Here is a 21,947-nt window from a genome sequence, read left to right as displayed (position 1 = left end):
GACAGTGAGAAATGAGATGAGTGTGGCTCTGCAATCACAAGCTCATCACCATCCACCACAAAACCCTGCAACCTGAGCCCCCGCCCAGTACAGTTGGGAGAAATGCATTGCTCAGAGCCACAGAATTGGCTCAAACTACCAGATGCAAAACCAGGTCACACTTTTTTTTAACACTGCATTCAAAATCAAGATTCGAGCTGCTCACCCTCGTCTGCCACAGTAGAGTGGAAGGGAAGGGTAGAGGAAATGCAGGTCAGAAGAGGGTGGCATCCATGCACACCATGTGCGCAGGGGCTCGGTGACGGAGGGTGCAGGCCCCGTGCATCCCTTGGTAATGGCACAGACGGGCTGTGTCTCATGGAAGGTGCCTCCGACCGCTAACCAGTCTCTGCCAGGAAGCTGATGTCCGCGAGGCTTCTGTAACTCAGGACGTTGAAGTAGTCGTGTGGCTCAGCATTGTCCTCTGCCCCCTGCTCTGTGCAGAGGCCCCCAGGCGCAGCCTCCGCCGGGACACGGCTTCCAGGGGACGACGCAACGCTGGGCCTCCGTTCCTCGGGCGCAGGCGGCACTCTCCCCAGGCTGCTGTCTGCAGAGCGGATTCTGAGAAACTTTTTCTAAAAACAAACAACAGAGTATGTAAGGGTGTTATTTCAAAGTTACTCCCCAACATGATACAAAATTATAATGATCTCTCTCTTCCTTTCTTACACACACACACACACACACACACACACACAGAGGCAATGTTGAGTTCTTACCAACACCGTTTCTTGACCCTTAATTTCTCAACTTTGTCACAGCTGGATTTCAGTGCTAACTACTCCACAGAAATAAAACTTTTTACACACGCAGTGCACCTGAACCCATTCCTCCCTATTCTCTAAGCCCAGTGGGGCAGTTTGCACCCAACCTCTCTCTCTCTGCCACCCCCACACTTTTTCAACTGTCCTCCTTTTTCAAATGTCCTCCCTCCCGGCTTCCATGGTATTGGTCCCCCGGTTCTCCTCCTCCCGTGAGCCCCGCCTGCATCGCCAGCCAGCCCTGCTCTTTTCTCTGCTTTCACACCTCCCCTTATAACGGGGTTTCCCCGGGTTCTGCCCTCTGCTTTTTCTCACATTCAGCACTTTCTCGGTGTCACTTCATCTAAATACACATCTACAACCACCCTCTTCCCAGATCTCCATCTTCACCAGCCCACGCTGTGGCCCTGAGCTCCAGACCCAGATGACTACCTGCTGACTGGGCAGGCCACGGGATGCCCCACAGCAAGCTCAGGCTCAGCCTGCCTCAGGGGAGCCCAACACACGCCCTCCTCCACAGACTGCTCCCCCCACAGTTCCAGCCTGGTGCACAGCACCAGCGCAGAGACCTGGAGGCTAATGTCAAACTCCAAGTGGCCGTAAAATCCAGTCCTAGGAAACCTGCTCCCTTTCCTGCCCCCACCTTCATGTCTTATCTCTGCCTGTGCTTCCACACTCACCCGCCTCTAGAGCCCCTCTTACCTCTAGTCCAGCTTCCACGTGGCCACCAGCGGAGTGATCCTTCACAAGCGCAAGCTGGGTCATGCTGCGCCCCTGCCCAAACCCTTTGATGTCCCCCACTGTCTACAGAAGCCATCGGAGGACTTCGAGGGATTTATAAAACCACTTAAGTTATGTAAAAACACCTGGTCTGAGTAGCATTCTCCCAGGAAGTCCATAAATTCACCCACAGGAAGCTTGTGTGATGCCCCCAAAATGTCCCATGTAACTTGGCGCCTTCCCAGCTTCCTGCAGCGCTTGCCCCACCAACACCCCAGCCTCTGGTCCAGGGCCTGATGTCGGAGAGGTGCCGCGAGCAGGGCCTGGGCTCGCTTCTCGCGTAACCTCACCAGCACCCCACTGAAGCCTGTGAATTAGCTCACGGGCACAGGCCGGTGCGGGCACTTGCCCAAGGACAAATCCAATTCTGACTTGGGTTTGTCCGACTCCAGGCTCTTTCTCCTCAACCAAGCTGCCTCTCATCTGCGGCTTCTAGAATGCCAGGCACTGCTTCCCGACTCCCCAGCTTTGCATGTGTTGCACCCATTGTCCATCCTCTGTACTTCCCTCCAGATGCAGCTCCACAGCACGTTGTCTGAGAAGCCTTCTCTGACCCTTCCACGGGAGCCGCACTCTCCCGTGTGCTCGAGTATGGTCCTGGATGTTCTCTGCTGTAACTCTGAATGCTGCCTGGGACCTTCTGTTTACCCCCTGTCTTCTCCAGGCCCCAAACTGTGAGGTCCCTGGGGAAGGGGCTGTGCTGTGTTTCTCTGTGTAATCTCAGAGCCCATGACAGATACTCAGTACATGTTGTAGGACACACACACGCACACACACACATGCACACACACACACGCACACACACACACACACACACATGCGCACACACAGTCTTCTACAGCCACATACCTAAAAGAACCAGATTTTCTGAATCAAAGTAAGGACTCATGGTCAGGCAACCACAGTTGTACCTGTGGGACATAGGCCTGAACAGTGAAATCTGTCTGGGAAAATCGAGATGTGAAGTCAGCCATCATATCCATATGAGGGCGGCACAGGTGAGGGATGTGCTCAGGCAAGGAAATCGGAAGCGGCAGACACAAACAGGATGGCAACAGAAATGCCTAACAGCACCCAGTGCAAAGATGACACCCTCTGGGTCTTACTGGAGACTTCTCTAAAGCAAGCTACCCACCCACAGTGTAGGTCTGAGGGACAGGATCTGAGTCACTAACACACTTGGCAAATCTCAACAAGCAAACTAGATTTCATTCTGCCCACACCCTCTCCCCCTGCACTGCTCACAGGATAGGAAACAGTGGCACCATTACTAGCTAGCGTCAAGCTCACAGCGCAAAATACACGCAGGGGGCTGTGCGGGAAGGTGAACAGGGCTGCATGGATGTTCACCAGAAACAAATACAAAAACTCAGAGTGATGCACAACTGCGGGCCCTGCGGAGTTGGACCTCGAGAGACACCATAGCCTCAGAAGAACACACACAGTCAGGTAGTCTCTCCCCACATAGTGTTTCATTCATTCCTTTTCAGAGAAATGGCTGCCCCTTATCTACCAAAAGTAGGACGAAAAAGCGTAGTTATCAGAGGTCATGCTGATGCTGGGCTGAACAGAAGTGCTGTATACCTTGGTGCAACCCTATCAATTTTTTTTAATTGATTTGTAGAGAGAAAGGAAGGGAGAGGGAGAGAGAAACATCTGTGTAAGACCAGCTGCCTCCTGCATGCCCCTTACTGGGGATCAAGCCCACAACTCAGGCTTGTGCCCGGATCGGGAACTGAATCGACTCTCAGCCAACTGAGCCACACCGGCCAGGGCAACTCTATCCATTTTTGAAACATGGATACCCAACTCGTTCTTAAAGGACTTATGTGACCTTTCATGCTGGTGTGTTCTTGCTCCAATTCTTAGCCTGACCATCTTTGCCTTTGAACCTTAGGGCTCTTCTGGCTTCAAAAAGACCTCTGGGAATGGGAAATATGCCTGAGGTGGGTCTTTCAGCTGTTCCATTTGCATCGCATCCTGTTTGGGGGACTCTGTAATTGTGATCAGTGTAGAAAACAAGTTTGAGATTAAGGCACTGACATCCTAAAGGATCAAAGGCAGCTACTGAGATTGCAGCTGGGTCCTGCAGGACACGCATTGCCCTCTTAGAGGATCTGGGGCTGGTAGTCATGGTCCTGGAGCTAGACACACCCGTCTCTCCTGTCCCTCACAGACAGTCCCCTGGGAGCATTTTTGCTAATAGCTGCTTGGCAAATAATATTCATTCACTTAGTCTAGTTGATCCATGCAATATAAATATTTACTGAGCACCAAGTATTATGAGGTTCTATGATAAATAAAATTTATAATAATTATAATAACATATATTTATAAGAATGATGGTTATTAATGCATTCCAGGAAAAATGCCAAGTGGCTTACTTGAATTATTTGACTTCAATTTTCTCACAACTTTATGAGGGCAGCACCATGATTATTTCTGATTTACAGGCTCAGCAAGGTCAGGTGACATGGCTACTCAAGTGGATCCAAGTCTAGTTCTACCTGATTTAAATAAAATTTTTTTTTAAAGAGAGAAAGAGACAGAACTTCAGAGAAGGCTGGATCTTAAGCTTGGGCAAATCTCCTATACCAGGGCCTTGATCGGTAAACAGGGGTCTCTCATATTTTATTTCTCACCCTGCAGGATTGCTGGGTAGCCCAGCACTACTGAAGGGTTGTTAAAATTAAATGAGCTAGTATACAAAAAATCCCTTTCGCAGAGTAGATGCCCAAGATGCATCACAGTCAAAGCAGCTGAACCAAACTTCCAGAGCACTGCTTAAGGGACAGGCTGGAACTGGAAATCGTAGGTGACAGCAAGAGAGGGAGGAGACAGGTCCAACCTTTCAGAAGCTCCCAGATAAGGGAAGGGACAGAAGAATATAAACAACTTCCCCAAAAGGCAGAACAAGGACCATGAAAAAGGCACAAAGAGCCATGGGGGAGATCCCATCTCCGTCTCTCTCTGGACAGAAAGAGAATCTGGAAGGGCAGGTGATGGGGGTGGAGTGGCAGAGTCTTACCTTTCTGGTCAATGCGACCACCACTGTGACCACTGAGCAGATGACCACCAGCAATATGACTCCAAGCAATAGGATCTTGAACCCAGCACTGTGCTCTGCCCCTAGAGGGACGACAAAATAAAGGAAATGGGCTAAGGCCAGAAGCAAAGGGCAACCATTTCCCCAGGGCGGCCTGAGCATTCGGCACAGAGGTGGGGACTAGCCAGGCCTTTTCCCAACCACAGGACTCGACTACGCAGCCCAGCTGCCTGGACAACAGAGCATCTGCCCGGCAGGATGATCCTGAACCACTGACCCTCACACAGTTGTGTAGCTCACACATTCACATCAGAGTGGACCTTTTTAAATACTCCCTTCCTCAATTCAACACCATCACTTTATTTATTTATTTATTTATTTTGTTAATCTTCACCCCAGAATATGTTTTCCAATAATTTTTAGAGAGTGGAGGGTAGGGAAAAAGAGGGAGGGAGAGAGAAAAAGAGAGAGAAACACTGATGAGAGAGACACATGGATCGCCTGTAGCACACACCCCAGGGGCCAGGGATTGAACCTGTAACCAAGGTATGTGCCCTGACTGGGAATCGAACCCACAACCCTTCAGTACACAAGCTGATGCTCTAACCACTGAGCAACACTAGCCAGAGCAACAGCATCACTTTCGGTAATAATCATGAAATGAAACAAATGATCACATCCAGAAAAAAATGGAAAAGGAATATTTTCTTTCATTAAACTTCATATTTATAATCATAGTAGTAGAAAATATTAACTTAAAAATTAAAATAAAATTAATATTAAGCAATATAAAAGAAAAAAGCACATAACCTTTCACTTTAAGCCTTAACACTAATTTCCCTGGGCCATGAAACCCGGTGGGAACAAGGCTCTAGAGCTGTATCTTTTACTGTTTTCCTTTCATTCATATCACAAACATTTATTTATTTATTTTTAAATATATCTTTATTTCAGAGAGGGAGAAAGAGAGAGATAGAAACATCAATGATGAGAGTCATCATTGATCAGCTGCCTCCTGCACGCCCCCTACCAGGGATCGAGCCCACAACCCGGGCATGTGTCCCTACTTGGAATCGAACCCCGATCTCCTGGATCCTAGGTCGATGCTCAACCTCCGAGCCACGCCCGGCTGGGCTCACGAACATTTATTAAGCACCTGGCACATAGCAGGTGCACCATCAATACTTGCCATATGAATTAGAGCATGAACAAGTGAATTTCTATCCACATAAAATGTAACTGGAAGGATGAAGAGGCAGGAAGGGAATTTTGAAGAGATGAGTGATATTAGATCCCAGGAGAGTGAGAGAAACAGGACAGTTGCCCTCATGGGTGCTGTGCTGTGGCTGGAAGGGTTTCCCTTCATCTCATCTCCACCTCCTTTCCAGGAACAGGGACAGAACCCAGGCGTCCAGGGAGAAAAGAGAAAGATATAGCAGAGGCTGGGCCCCATTCCCTCCAATTAAGGGCTTAGATTGCCCAGAAGGTGGCTAAGGAATGCAATCCCTTAGGACAAGGGCAGTGCCCACAGTCATCACACAGTACCAGGAGGGGTAGGAGAGGGAACCCAAATCCCCAGCACATGTTTCAGTTCCCTGCTTTGGCCGCAGGTGGGAAAAGAGGGCAGATGGGGAGCAAAGAGGTCATGGAGAGGCCAGAGGGGTTGCGGGGGGCTGTCCGTAGAACCAGAAAGGATGCAGGCTCTTGTCCGTGTGCTTCACTGGCCTATGTGGCAGCCAGAGGGGAAGCAGCATTTGAAAAGAAACTTTAAGAAGCCTGAAACACCAATCAGAAAGAGTTTATGCACCCCTATGTTCACAGCAGCACAGTTCACAATAGCTAAGATCTGGAAACAGCTCAAGTGCCCATCGGTAGATGAGTGGATAAAAAAGCTGTGGGATATTTGCACCATGGAATACTACACAGCTATAAATAAGAAGGATCCTGTACCATTTGTGACAGTATGGAAGGACCTGGAGAATATTATGTTAAGCGAAATAAGCCAGGCAGAGAAAGAGAAACATCACATGATCTCGCTTATATGTGGAATCTAAAGAACTTAATAAACTGGTGAACAGAATAGATTCATTGACATGGAAGCATGGGTCAGACTGACTAATCTCAGAGGGATGGAGGAGGGCGGGTGGGTGGAGGGGGAGAGAGTAACCAAAGAACTTATATGCAAATAGGCACAACCCAAGGACACAGACAATGGTGTGGAGAGGGACTGGGGTGGAAGGGGTCACTGGGGAGAAAAGGGGACATCTGTAATATTTTGAACAAAAATAAATAAATAAATAATTTTCAAAAAGAAACTTTAAGGTAACAGTTTCACAGATTTTGCTAACTCATAAAGTTTAATCTCTAACACAATCAGCACATAAAACTTCTGAGGGTGCAGTTTCGGGAACCAGAACACCTGCACTAAAATCAGCTCTAGCGCTCTGAGCGTGTCCACGCCTCAGCTTCCACCTGTGTCAGTCAGATAAGAATTGCATTCACAGCCAAGACTTACTTGGTTCCTGTTCCAGGTGCTGTCCTACAGGCATTTGCTTGTAGTAAGTAACTTAATCCTATGTGAGCACCTCATAAGGTCTTACATCTACCTTCTTTTCACAGATGAGAAAACCGATGCACAGAGCAGCTAAGTAAACTTGTCTGAGGTCAAGAGCGGCACCAGGATTTGGACATGGGCTGTCTGGCATCAGTCTGAGCTTGTAACCACTCCACTACACTGTCTCTCTGATATTATAAGAATCCTTCCCCACCATCCAGACAGCTGGTTGAAGTGTCCAGATGGATAATGAATGTGAGATTATTTTGGAAACTGTGAAGTATGGGGGAACGTAAATTATCATAAAGTAAAACTAGAACTAGCATTGTGAGCCATCAATTCTACTTCCAGGTATTTATCCAAAGAAATCCAAAACACTAATTTGAAAAGATATAAGCACCCTTATGTTCATTGCAGCTTATTTACAATAGCCAAGATATGGAAGCAACCTAAGTGTCCATTGATCGATGAATGCATATAGAAGATGTACATACGCACAGTGGATATTAGTCAGCCATAAAAACGAATGAAGTCTAGCCATTTGTGACAACATGGATGGACCTAGAGAGTATTATGCTAAGTGAAATAAGTCAGAGAAAGACAAATACCATATGATTTCACTTATATGTGGAACCTAAAAACAAAGTAATGACAAAAACAGAACAGAAACAAACTCATAGATACAGAGAACAAACTGATGGTTGCCAGATGGGAGGGTAGTGGGGGGATGGATGAAAAAAGAGAAGGGACTAAAGTGTATGAATCGCCAGATATAAAAACAATCATGGGGATATAAAGTACAGCATAGGGAATATAGTCAATAATACTGCGATAACTATGTATGATGCCTGGTGGCACTAGACTGATCAGGCTGGTCACATTTGTAAGGTATCCAAATGTCTATCAGTATGTTGTTCACCAGAAACCAATATAAAATTGCATGTCAACTGAAATTGAAAAAAATTTTAAATTTTTAAATGTAAATTGTACATTGACACTTAGCGCACAGCTTTGTTTTTAACCAGCTCTAATCCTTTGTAAACATAGGGACTTCTAATTTGCGTGATCCATGTAAACCAATAACTGAGAACATTTTCCAGATGACCTTATCAACTGGCCTTCTTAGTAAATATACATAAAATGTCCTTTTATACCCCAAGTGTGGCTCTCAACCTTGGCTGCACATTCGAATCGCCAGGGTTGCTCGCAGAACTTACCATGTCCTGGCTCTGCTCCTAGAGAATCCGACTGAACTGGTCTGGGATGGGCGCTGCCTTATTTACAACCCCCCAGGTGCTGTGAGTGGGAGCTGGGGTTGGGAGGCCCTGCTCCACTGTGCTTGGCAGGAATGCATTTTCTATCCTAGGGGATGAGGTTCGTCAGCTGCTCTGCTCCAGACGACATACCTGAGCTTTGTAGGACCTCCAGAAAGAGTCTCCCTCTGTAAACGCCTTCAGGGAAGGTGTGATAGACGCAGGAGTACTCCCCTGTGTCGTTCCTGGTCAGCGACTGGAGTGTGAGGCCCAGGTGAGGCCCAGGGACCACTCGCTCCCTGAAGGCTGGGGTTATGTACCACCCCAACTCAGCATTATGAGTGGCCAGATATTGGTGCTGGTGCTCCCAGTCGACCTGAGTCACCATGGTGGTGGTGGAGGAGAGGTGGCATTGTAAGGTGACAGAGCCACCTTCCTCTGCAGAAATGTTCCCCAAGGTTACCACAGCTCCTAGGGAAGGGGGAAAAGTAGGCATCAACAGCTGGCCTTGAACCTCCCCGTAGCAATTCCAACGGGCCCTGCGGCCAGAATTGGTTTTGGGAACGTTAGTGTCCTCGGTCCACCCTGTCACTCCCCCAGGAGGATGAAGCACTTCACCATCTCAGGATATTGGGTTGTCCTATAGTTTCATGACCAGCTCATGGATGGTTTTCATGTGCTTACTTTGTCTCCCTACCTAAAATATCAACCCTGTCAACCACTGCTTCTGTTTCATTGTATCTCCCAGCCCCCCAGTTTGGTTCTGAACGTATTATCCTTTGAAATAAAATCTGTCTGTTTGGTTGGCTGCCCTTTGGGGTGCCTGGAAAACTCTTCAGGAAAGCCATGACCTCCAAACGACAGGCACACTGGAGAGAAACCGGGTCTCCACAGCAAAGCCACCCTTTCAGCACTTACCACCCCTCAAATGGTTCAGAAAGCACCATAAAAACTAATTTATACTGCAGTTTTTAAATATTTGTGTCCCCTATTAATATAGAAGGAAATGGATTTAACATAAATTTAATCTATGATGGTAGAATCTCTAGAATCGTTTTGAAGGAAACGTTTTGATCCACAGAAATCATACAATGTTTTTCTAGAAGTTTCCTCAAGGACAGAAGAAAGGACAACGGAACATGAGTGAACTTCTACAAGCTATTTTATCATTCCTCCTTCTTAGTGCCTGTCTCTCCCCCTGCTTCCTTTCTGGGGTGGCAGTCAGGTTCCCCCAAACCCCGACCCTTCATCTGCCGCCCAGAACAGACCTGCACCTTCTTCTCAGAGGAGAAAAGGGGGGCGCAGGGCTCTGAACACTGTGGTTTCCTTCCTGCAGACACGGGTAGCATTCACTCCCGGCCTCCCCTTTCCCCCCTCTGTTCCCCCTCTTCCTCAGGCTCTAGGCCGGGGTTTTCTGTTCCTACCTGAAGCCAGGAGGGGAGCCTGCCTCAACCCCTGGGCCCAGATCAGGAGGAGACACCACTGCATGCTTCTGCCCGGGGGGCCTCAGGAAGCAGATGTGGCCTCTTCTGCCACGGAAACTGGCCGACTGCAGGTGGCAAGGCGAAACTGAGCCTACGAGGAGAGAGGGTCTCGGAAAAACCGAGTTCAGCAAAACCAGAGACAAACAGAGTTCTCAACACGTACACAAACTGCATAGGGTGAGCCACAAGAAAGACCGTGAAGGAAACACATTAAAAATAAGCATAGATGTGGTTAGAGGTATACTACACTGGTCTTTAGATTACTGTTAGTCAATCTATTGGTTTGAATTCTCTTATTGCCTTTTTTTAAAAAAAAACACACACACCAAAACAGCCTTTATTTAACAAGCTCAGGGCATCTGTGTCATGCCCAAGCTTTATAGAACCTGTTACCAATGGGGTTCCCTGGCTTTCCCTGACTTCATCCTATAGAATGTGTGCAGAGATTAGAGAAAGTGAAGTTTGTGCACTCTGAGGCTAGGATCTGCACTGGAAATCTAATGAGCCAGTGACTAAGGGGCAGTTACTATGGAGACATGACCAGGGTGGGACAAAGTCTTGGACTAACACTGCCACTTTCCCTTGAATGAGGTCTTCTTCTTGACTCTTATATTTTCTGTTTTGTTTATCTGGACTGAGACTTTGTTGAATTCTGGCTTAATCTCTATGACACAGTATCATCAGAGGAGAGCAGAAGAGTAAGTTTTCTTGTGCATGGCAACCCCTTGAAAACTGGGAATGTGGAGAAGGGTGAGCCTCAGTTGCCTAACCCTGGAAAGAGATTGCTTGACCCTTGCTTGAAGCTCCCAGTTCATCATCAGATCCTACTGTTGACTCATCTCCCTTCCTTCATTCATTTAAAAAGCCCATAGTGCCTACAAAGCACCAGACTCAACTGCAGGCTCTGGAGACACCAGGGAAAATAATGAGGGCCCCACCCTCAGACGGTTCACAGGCAGAGCTTGCTCTCTGGTGAAGCCACACTCTGGGGAGAGGAAGTGGAAGATCCACATTCACCTGCGTCCAGGGCTCACCGCTGCTCCCCTGGGCATGCTCCATGGTGTATATGCTAAAAATGCGCAGCTCCACCAGGGGAGCATGTGAAGCCTGGTACTGTGGTCCCTCTATTCCAGCCAAGCACCCTGACCATTCCACACCATCCAGACTCCTGTCACCCATCTCCCCCGATGCTTCATCTCAAACCAGCTTCTTCCCCTCCTTGGGTTCTATTCCCAAGTCTATACCATAAGCCATTCACCTCACCCCTCCTCCAGCTCCTTAGACAATATATGCCTCCCCAGCTTCTCTCTGCCTTTCTGAATTCAACCTGTCCTTCAAGGCTCACATCGAGATATCAACTCCACCCTTTTCAACAATCACAGTCCTTTAGCTAAAGGAGCAATAATAAAGGTGTGTCCAAGGAAAGGTGTTGAGGTTGAACTTGTGGGGTGGTTCCAAACTGGTTGCCAAGCTAAAGGAGCCAGGTGTGGGGAAATCAGGAGCAGCCAGTGGGGATAGAGCACACAGAGAGGTGGATGCTGGGGCTCGGGCTACAGTAAATGTGCAGACTGTGTTTCTGTAGCAGGGGTGGTCGGAAATCATAGAGGCAGGACCTGTCTTATATAAGGAGGAATCCAAAGAAATTTAGAGTGGGTGAAAAAAAATAGTTAAAGAATTGTCTTATTTGTTTCTAAGCAATCGCTCCAAAGAAGAACACAGTCGAGTTCATTCTGATGAATGGTGCTCTTCAGAGACAATTGAGGGTGGTGATTAACAGACTATAGAGTAAGATATACCAGGATCCAAATTCACCCTGGTTTGGTGACCTTGAGAAAGTTACTCGACCTCCTTAAGACTCAGTCTCCTCGTCAGCAACAAGAACAATAATATCCCCTCTCCCCACTCGTCATAAGGTCATTGTGAAGATCCAGTGAACTAATGTTTGGTAAAGTGTTTAGCACAGTGCCTGGAACACAGGAAGGTTCAATACTTTAATGATAGTATTGATAATAATATATATATTTTAATTTTTTAAAATATGCTTTTATTGATTTTATAGAGAGGAAGGGAAAGGGGGAGAGAGATAGAAACATCTATGGGAATCATTGATTGGCTGCCTCCTGCATGCCCACTACTGGAGATGGAGCCCACAACCCAGGCATGTGCCCTGACCTGGAACCAAACTGGTGATCTCTTGGTACATGGGACGAAGCTCAACCAACTGAGCCACACCAGCTGGGCTTATTGATAATTTAATTAAGGAAGTAAAAGGAAAATCAGAGAAGAGTATCTCTCTCTATCTGGGTAATGTATTATTTTGCCAGGAGTAAATCCGTGGTCTCTGGACTCCAAGACTAGGGTGCTACACAACCTCTTCTTTCTGTCATATGCATCTAATATAAGAATCTGAAGATAAAATGTTCCTGCAGAAAAGTGGCCACTGTACCAACCAGACCCTAAGGAGGCCTTTGAGGAAGGTGAATAACAGAAGAGTATCCCCAGGGAAGCTTCCAGAAGTCCCCCTTGGAGCCTCCTACTGGGTGGGACTCCATCTGGAAGCCTTGCTGATGTGGCCACCGCTCAGCAGTGACTGGGCGCACAGCTCTGAGGAGCAGGTCTGCACGGAGAGCTCCTGGCCACTGGGGCCTTTGGGGCCGGTTGGCAGCCTCTGTAGCACAGCATGAACCTCTGTGGTCGGTCAGACACTGACACACGTTTCCATTTTAAAGTTCTGAAACGAGCCACCATAGTTCTTCTGCCCTCACTTTATATTTTTTAATATATATATTTTTATTGTTGACAGTATTACAGTATTTTCCCCCCTTTATCCCCTCCGCCCAGCCCCTACCGCCCACCCCAGGCTTTCACCACACTATTGTCTATGACCATAGACTGAGATACGTCAGTCTGTCCCATGCATGCCCTCACTCCTGGTTGTGGGCTGAACAGGCCTGGTTAGTCTTGACTCAGCTAGATGGCTGCAGGCACTGAGGGAGGGACTCCATCTGCATGGAAAGCGGACTGCAAGGTAAAACACTCCCAGCCCAAGTCCTTTCACAGCCCAGCCTTCCCCTTGCCCACAACCACTCCACCTGCAGGCCCCACGGAGCCCACAGCCACTCCACTTGCTGCAGTTGGAAACTTGTGGCCAGGCAGGGATCACAGAACTGCGTCAACAGAGCTGAGAGTGGTCACACTTTCTACAAGACCTGTCACTTGTGCACAGGAAACACTACCTAGAGTTCTCTCAGGAAACAGACCACTCTCATCAGTGTCTTTGAGCACCAGCTTCTCCAAAGTCTTCCCGTTGACTCAGCCTTGGCGGGAGCTTTAGGGATATCCCAGCTTTCTCCTACCTCTTTTCCCACCTCTAATAAAGTGCATATTTGCATCAGTCACAGGGCTGGTGACCTCCTCAGCCAAGTGCTCTCAGAGCCCAGCACCTCCTGGCAGCCGGCTGTCTGTGGCCAAGGGGGCAAGGAGGCCCCTGATGCCTGCAGGTCTGCAGAGGGCTGTGGGAGCTGGGAGAAGGGACCTGGAAGGAAAAGAGAACACAGCTTCCCAGGCATCAAGAAGAGCCTGCCCTGTGTCCCCCCCACCCCCATCTACCATTTGTCATAGCAAAGCCACCCCACAGAGCAGCCATCTGAGCAATGGGTGGTTGTTCAGAAGCCCCCTTGTGGAGAAAGCTGCCTCAGAAAATCAAAGACTCAGTGTGAAAGGAATGTCTGTCACCTGAAGCGTTTTAATAAGCCTGTGAGCCTCAGGGTTTGCTGGCTGAAACTGGCTCATAGTGAATGCAAATGGAGAGAATTTGGGGGTGGGAGTGCTGACTGTGAGTCCAAGCTCCCTTGGGTGAGGTGACTCTGAGGACCTCCCTGACAAAGGCTGCCAAGGACTTCAGGGGACTATGGGAAATTTCCTTTGCCTTCCCAGCTGTGAAAACAGGAGAGAGACCCCCCAGGAGAGGTTGGAATGCAGAGTCCAAAGAAAAGTCTCTGAGAAGAAGCAGCTGATCTCTCCTCAACTTAGGCCTCTGCTGTACCTCTTCACAGCCCTTCTACCCACCGACGTCACTCCCTCATATTCCTCCCCCATTGGCGATGTGGTTATACTATCAATCCAGCCCTAGTCCCATCTGCCTTGGGAAAAGTATCCTCTACCCCTGGAAACTTGCTTCCTGATTCCTACTCCCTGAAGCCCTAGGCATTGAGGACAACTAGGATTGGGATGGAAGTTCAAGTGAACATGTCATTCATTCAAAGAACCTCTCAATGATCAAGTGCTCTCCCTCCACCAAGAAGAATGCCAGGCCTAGATGGCTTCACAGGAGGACTTGCATAACTTCAATATTAGTTAAAATATACACACATAAGTCATAAAAGAAAACTTCCAAATTAGTTTTATGAAGTGAATTGCAAAATGATATGAGAATTATTAAGATTGCACACAATAAGAAAAATCAGATTCTAATCTCATTTAAAAATGTTGAGGTGGAAAATTCTAAATAAAATATTGTCACAAGGACCCCAATAGCATATTAAGCAAAATACATAATCACGAGGTAGAATGTATTCCAGGATTGCAAGGATGATTCAATGCTAAGAAATCCATTAATATTAAAAACTGGATCTACAAAGAAAAAGCATATGGTTATTTCCTTTGATGCTGAAAAGAAAATTCAATCCCCATCACTGATTAAATAAAAAACACTCAGTAAAATAAAAATTGATAAATTCTGTCTTAGCATAATTACACACACACACACCAGCCCCAAAGTCAACATCTCTTCTGATGGGAAAACACTGGAGATATACCCATGGAAGTCAGGAATAAGACAAGGACACTCACTATCGCCACAACAAGTTAACATTTCAGAAGTACTGGCCAATTTAGTTAAGTAAGAACAGCAGTTAGAGGCATAAGAACTAAAAATAATGATATAGCCCTGGCCGGGTGGCTCAGCTGGCTGGAGAGCTGTCCCATACACCAAAGGTTTTGGTTTGTTTCCCAGTTAGGGCACATACCTAGGTTTAGGGTTCTATCCCTGGTTGGGGCGCCTATAGGAGGCAAGCGACCAATGTTTCTCTCTCACATCCCTGTCTCTCTCTCTCCCCCCCCTTTCTAAAATTAATAAAAACATATCCTCAGGTAAGGATTAAAAAAATAATAAGGATATAAAACTATTTCTAGTTATTGACGCTTATATGAATGGAAAACCCAAGAGAATCAATGGGGGGGGACTCACACAAAAATAAAATTTTGCAAAATTTGCAGGATATAAAATTAATATAAATAAATAGCCTTCCTATATACAGTCATTACCAGTCAGCAGATATTTTGGAAGAGAATCTCCATTTACAACTGCAGAAATAATAAATAAATAAATAAATAAATAAATAAATAAATAAATAAATAAATAAAATATTTAGGAATAAATTTGACAAGAAATGTGCAAAAGCCATATTAAAAAACAAAACAAAACTATACTCAAATGAATTAACTATCCAAACATACTTTTAAATGAACCCATACAAAAAGTAAAAGAAAACCTAGGTGGCTTCCTTTATAACCTACAAGTAAGAAAGCCTTTTTAACAAGGATTCAAAATCTAGAATTATAAATACAATTTTGTCAGGACTTCGACTACATAAGTTTTTCTTTTTTTAAAAAAAAGCTTTTTGCATTTAAAACAATCAGAAAGGTCTAGAAAAGAATATTTGGAACTTATTTCACAACCAAATGATCTTCTCCTTAACATAAGAGACCCTAGAATTAAAGAAGAAAAAGGCCAAGAACACTGAACTGGTTAAAATACGTGAACTGATAATTCATAGAAAAAGAAATACAAATGTTCTTTAAACATATGGAAAGTTCCTCAATCCCAGTCATAACAGAGAGATATGCAATAAAACTCCCCTGTGAAACCATTTCTCACCCACCAAGTTAGCAAAAATCAAAATTTTTACAATATACTCTACTGGTGAGGCTACAGAGAAACTGGTGATATCATATATTGATATTAAAAATACAAGATGATTCAACTTTTTTTTAATGAGAATTTGTCAATATCTATTCAGATGTCAAGTGTGTTTACCCTTTGACCCAGGAGTCCCACTTTTAGAGATCTATTCTAAGGACATAAGTGCACAAAAATGAAATGACATACGCACAAAGTCACTCATTGAGGAGATATATATATATATGCAAAAAACCATGAAACAACTCAAATGTCCATCAATAGGGACCTGGTTGGATAAATTATGATACCCAGCCCTTACTGAATAAACTCTGTTATGGCCACATAATGAAAAACTGGACAACCAAAGAAAGAGAGCATCTCAATGTGTTGACATGGAGGGAACTCCAGAGACTTTGTTAAATGAAACAGCAAAGTGCCTAAAGTATGCTACCGTAGGCCGCCTTTGTGGAAAAGGGATAAGCGGGAGTAAATACAGGAGTACAAATTTGTTTATATTTATAGTAAGAAACACTGTAAGAATTAATCAGAATTTTTTAATCCTCCCCCAAGGATATGTTTTTATTGATTTTTTTTTAGAGAGAAGGGGAGAGAGAGAGAGAGAGAGAGAGAACCATCAATGTGAGAGAAACATCCATTGGTTGCCTCCTATAGCCACCTAGACTGGGGATCAAACCCACAGCCTAGGGATGTGCCCTGATAGGGAATTGAACCCACAACTTTTTGGTGCACGGGAAGATGCTCCAATCAACTGAGCCACCCAGCCAGGGCCAGAAATTAATTTTTTAAGTTGGTTACCATTAGGTGGGGGGAGGGTGGGTAGGAGGAGGGGATTGGGATGGAAGAGAAACTTATTTGGGTATTGCTTTTAACTTCTAAGATATGTAACAGTTTTACATATTCAAAACATACATATTGTATAAAAATACAAAAGCAACACCATCCTTAAAATTGAAAAGAAAAAAGTAACAAATAAATCTAATGGCCTATAAAATTAATAATCACACAGAGAAAATCATTTCAGCTGAATTTAAAACTTAACCCTTTTATTTTCTTGGTGGGATATATTTTAGGACAAAAAACATATTCTATTCATTCTACTGTATTGTTATTTGAAATACAACAAATAAGTAATAACATTAAATTTGTTTCAAACCAAGCTCTTCAGACTAAGAGAAAATAGAACTGTAAATTCAAATAAATAAAACTCTGTAATGCTAAATTTGAATTTGAACTATCAATACAAAGCCATGATTTAATAAAGTCATATTGTCTAGCTAAGCCCATCGAAAGAACTAAAAATCAACACTATTCCACTAGCAATGGGTATTCCAGGAGTGAGATTACGGTTTCTAAAGCTGCTCTGTGTTTGAGGAACCAGAGCTGAGAGAAGTGGCTGACTCCAGGTTTGGGGCAAGGAATATACGAGGCAAGTGCAGGGCATCTCATTCTCGAAGGAAATAAAGAATCTTTCAAAGATTAATGGGGTCATGTCAAAAAGACCAGACCAATTTGCAGGGGCCACAATTAGGCCAGAGTTGGGCCAATTAAAGTGTGAAAGAGAAAAATGGCTATAAGAATATATTAAAGGCCATAAATCTATAAATGACACTCCCCAAACAGAAAACTCCCTCCAAAAAACCCAAGCCTCATTTGTCACCATTGGAGGTAGTTACTACACCAACTCCTTGTTCTGAAAATCGGTAATTAAAGTTAAAAGCATTTATTTTGTCTTCCCGTTTGGATCTGTATTTAAGGATAATTAAATAGCCCCAGTTGATGAGGGAAACTGCTTCTTTGCAGAATAATTTCAGCTAATAAATATAGAATAAATTTGGTAAATGGGAATGAAATAGTTGATTTAGTTAAGAATCACCAATGGAAACTAAAACCATTGCATAAAATGCGATGGCAAAGTTGAGTTCCAAGGTGCTTAGGCAGCCCTCACAGATCACTTGCTGATCACAAAGGGGGACATGTAACTGCTCAAAAGAGGGATCAAGCTGTCCCCACTTTATCCCAGGGACTAAATCTAACCATCACTGAAATTTAAACAACCAGATACACTATGCTATCTAATGAGACCCAATATGAAGTGTACAGTCTTAGCCACGAAATCTTCCTGCCTAAAATGTTTAACCTGAATCTTTAGGCCTAACTTCTAGTTTATTGGAAATCCCAAACAGCATATAGGTGAACAAGTTAAATCACTACAAAGCAGAGAAAAGGCAAAATGGGGGGCAATTGCTTCAACAAGACAATTGGGGTGGGATGGGGAGAAGAGGTGAGGGGGATTGTTTTAGATTAACATAAATTTAGAAGATATAATAGCCAAATGAAATTCATGGTCCTTGATTGACCTTTGGTTTAAACAAAGACATTTTGGGAACAACTGTAAGAAATCAAATATGGACCGAGCATGAATTATATTAATAAACTATTGTTAGTTTTGTTAAGTGTGTGTTATGACCTGAATTGTGTCCCTCCCCTCCCCAAATTCACATATTGAAGTCTTAATTCTTAGTACCTCAGAATGTAACTGTAATTGGAGATAAGATCTTTGAAGGGGTGATTAAGTTAAAATGAGATCTTTACGGTGGGCCCTAATCCAGTCTGACTGTTGTCCTTATAAGAAGAGGAAATTTGGCCCTGCCGGGCATGGCTCGGTGGTTGAGCATTGTCCTAGGATCCAGGCGATCAGGGTTCGATTCCCGGTCAGGGCACATGCCTGGGTTGTGGGCTAGGCAGCTGATCAATGACTCTCTCATCATTGATGTTTCTATCTCTCTCTCCCTCTCCTTTCCTCTCTCTGAAATCAATAAAAATATATTTTTTTAAAAAAAAAGACGAGGAAATTTGGACACAGAGATATTAACATACGGGCAGAGGGACAAGCAAGTGAAGAGAAAGTGAGAAGCGGCCATCTGCAAGCCAAGGAGAGAGGCCCCAGAAGAAATCAATCCTGCTGACACCTTGATCTTGGACTTCCAACCTCCAGAGATATGAGACAATAAATTCCGGTTATTTAAGCCACCCAGTTTGTGATATTTTGTTACAGTAGCATTAAAAAATTAATACAGTGTGATAATGACAATTTATGTAGGGAATAAATTTTTATAGATTTCTACTGAAGTTTTTAAGTGTAAAGTGTCATAATGTCCATATTTTTTAAATCCTTAAAAAAATAAAGAAGAAAGGGTGGCAAAATGATTGGTAAATTTGGATGATGGGAATGTGAGTATTAATTATCTCTCTACCTCTCTGTAAATTCAAACTTCATAGTAAAAAGCAAAGTTAAATGAAAGGAAATGTTCAAATGCGGCTGGGGGAAGGAGGGCACCAGGCAGGATGCGGGAGCAGGAAGACAGAGGACTCAGCGGGAGGCCCCTGCCTGTTGAAGGATTGCACTTCAGCACCTCTGTCTTTTAACACATCTGAACACGATATAGAGCGATTAGTGTGAGAATGCTCATTGCATCCGAGGAATTGCCAACAGCAAGGCTGTGAGGAGGCAACGATTAAAAATGAGTTTGGTTTGGCGGCAAAACATTACTAATTTCAGTTGCTTACATGAACTACTCAACATTTAAGTATAAATACTGTTTAGCATAATGAAAATTATGCGTGCAACTGAAAAATACAGTTGGAAATATATAATTAATTTGAAATGTTGTAATAATTAAAGGAGCTTTTCTGTATTTAGCCAGATCCCTCGTATTGGGTGTGCAGCTCCTAGCCTGAGCTAAGGCTGCCTGAGTCTCTGTTCTAACAAATCTAACAGCTAACACATTTCTCCATGTCCATCAGTCAACAAATATTGAGCACTTATTTTGCAAAACTGCAATGCGAGGAGTGATGGTTGATATGAAGAAGAAAAAGTTTACCCAAGGAGTTTCCAATCTAATTAGGAAGTTTAATACCCAAACAAAAATACTGTAAAATACCAGCTAGGACGAGCAGAGGAGGATTTGCAGGGTAGTCATTTGTATCAGGTATAAGGTGAAAGAGGTAGCTGTGTGGATGAAGCAAGGATGTCTAATCTCAGAGCAAGGAGACTAGACCTGAACAATATAAGGTCCAGTGTGGAAGCAGTAACAACCTTCAGCACGCAGCCAGTGCGGAGCAGAGCCACAGGGCCAATGCTAACCCACACACCAGATTCAAGGGCCCCTAGGGGACACCTCAGAAACAGGATGGGGCACTCACCTGGATTCCTCTTTCTTTTTTTTTCCCCAAAATATGTTTTATGGATTTTTTTAGAGAGAGGGAGAGAGATAGAAACATCAACGAGAGAGAAACATCAGTCGGCTGCCTCCTGCACACTCCCCACTGGGGATCGAGCCTGCAACTCGGGCATGTGCCCTGACTGGGAATCAAATCAGTGACCTCTTGGTGCCTGGAACGATGCTCAACCCCTGAGCCACACTGGTTGGGCTCCTCTTCCTTTAAGGCTCTGATCTGACCCAGCTTCCCTCCCTTCCTGCATGGCCCATTCCAAACTTTCCCATTCTGCCCTTTAAATCTCATGGATTGTCATCAGCAATATTGCTTTTATCTTCAAACTCTTTTTTAAATCACTGGTTTTCAAAGTGTGGGTCTGGCCCAGCAGCATCACATTGCTGAAAAAGTTGAGAGAAATGCAAATTCCCAGGCCCCATCCCAGACCTACTGAATCCAACTCTGGGGATGGGGCCGGGGGGCGGGGAGAGGGGTGGAGAGGTGGTGTCAGAAGTCTACATTGTAAGGAGCCCCCCAGGTGATCCAGCAGTTGCTGAAGTCCACCTGTAAGGACTCTCCCTCCAGATCTTCGAGGAGCAGCCTGTCAGGGCCTGGTCACTGCAGTGGCCCACCTCCCTTCTTGCATATTAATTAAACTATCCCAACCTGAAACAGCAATGAAGCCACCAGTTTACCCTTTATCTTCACCTCTAATTCTAATGTCACCCTCGACATATACACACACACTACTCTTGATTCACCCTGTCTGAATTTCTTAGAAATAGTTCTCTTTTCTTTTATTCTAAAAACAGTGGTCTCCACATTTTTTCCTTTTTGTTTCATACACACACCATCATTTAAAAAGAATTTAAGCAGTGACCTCCCAAGTGTGTATATTTATATAAAGTATGCACACATATGGCTATAGTTATAGTTTGTACATTATAAAACAAAAACTGAGAATAGGAAAACTTAGAGATTAGGTCAAATATTTAAATAACAAGTGTGAGGTCTTCTTTACCCACCCCAATGACTCATCTTGTGCAGATTACTTTGGAGACATCAGCTTTGAAGAAATGGAGGCACTGCAAGGACCGTGCTTCCACTGCGAGTTTCCAGACCCAGAGACACGTGGGCCCACTGACCAAGAGCACAAGCTAGATTTCTGCAGTTGTTGACAGTAAATAGTTAACAATAGATCTCAAAGGGAAAAAAGGTGCCAAGTTTGTAGCCTTTGTCAATGTCAGTGGCTTAAATATTCCCACCGTGGTGATTTCCAGCTACCAACATGATGTCACTGAACGGGAAGTTTGGGGGTGCACAGTCGTTTCCGGCAAGCCAACACAAGCCAGCTCCAGCCCTGGGTTTTGTGCCCAAAGCTTCTTGGTTAGGTCTATTTTTCAGTTAATTCCCTTTCTTCTCAGGAACTGGTTTCCTAATTAAGCATTTTCTAATTAACTTGCTCCCTTTTAATGTCTCAAAGCCCCTGCTATAACTGGGGTAATTCTTTAGTCCTTCTGGCTTTGGGGGCAGGGGTGGCCTCCAGGTCTGATACAGGAGCTAGATGGTCACCTGGGGTTTGTCCACTTGGGAATGAGAGTAGGGAAAGAGAGAAACTGGGAAAGCCATGCTTTGGAAGTCCCTACCACCTGGCCCTAAGTCAAATATGTGGGTTTATGCAGATTCACCAGCCTACACTAAGGGGTCCGGGGATTTAAACCTCTCCAGGACCCATGCTCCTTAACTCCAATAGCTTCTGCTTCCCTGCTGCCCTCTCTATATGCAAACCCCAAACCTGACAGCAGTGAGTAGGTAGGAGCTCTTGAACTTTT

The 21,947-nt window shown here is 44.8% G+C and overlaps 1 protein-coding gene across 1 annotated transcript; it reads right to left on the bottom strand.

The window, feature by feature from the left end:
• Positions 1 to 377: 377 nt before the first annotated feature.
• On the bottom strand, positions 378 to 10,106 carry TIGIT (T cell immunoreceptor with Ig and ITIM domains). The gene is made up of 4 exons (XM_016200147.2): positions 9,858 to 10,106; positions 8,587 to 8,904; positions 4,609 to 4,709; positions 378 to 614 (listed from the first exon to the last, which is right to left on the bottom strand). Exons 1-4 carry the CDS (start codon positions 9,919 to 9,921, stop codon positions 378 to 380), a joined length of 720 nt encoding a protein of 239 aa, XP_016055633.2. The 5' UTR covers positions 9,922 to 10,106.
• Between the last annotated feature and the right edge of the window lie 11,841 nt (positions 10,107 to 21,947).

The sequence above is a fragment of the Miniopterus natalensis genome, chromosome 6 (genome assembly GCF_054644295.1).
Source record: "Miniopterus natalensis isolate mMinNat1 chromosome 6, mMinNat1.hap1, whole genome shotgun sequence".
Taxonomy (NCBI): Eukaryota; Metazoa; Chordata; class Mammalia; order Chiroptera; family Miniopteridae; genus Miniopterus; species Miniopterus natalensis.
This window is presented reverse-complemented; position numbering and strand designations above follow the sequence as displayed.

Coding starts and splice junctions, on each gene's coding strand:
- TIGIT (XM_016200147.2), bottom strand. CDS start 9,921: ATGCAGTGGTGTCTCCTCCTGATCTGGGCCCAGGGGTTGAGGCAGGCT. Junction 8,905..9,857: donor GGCTCCCCTCCTGGCTTCAG/GTAGGAACAGAA, acceptor CCCCTTCCCTAG/GAGCTGTGGTAACCTTGGGG. Junction 615..4,608: donor TGGTCGCATTGACCAGAAAG/GTAAGACTCTGC, acceptor GTTTGTTTTTAG/AAAAAGTTTCTCAGAATCCG.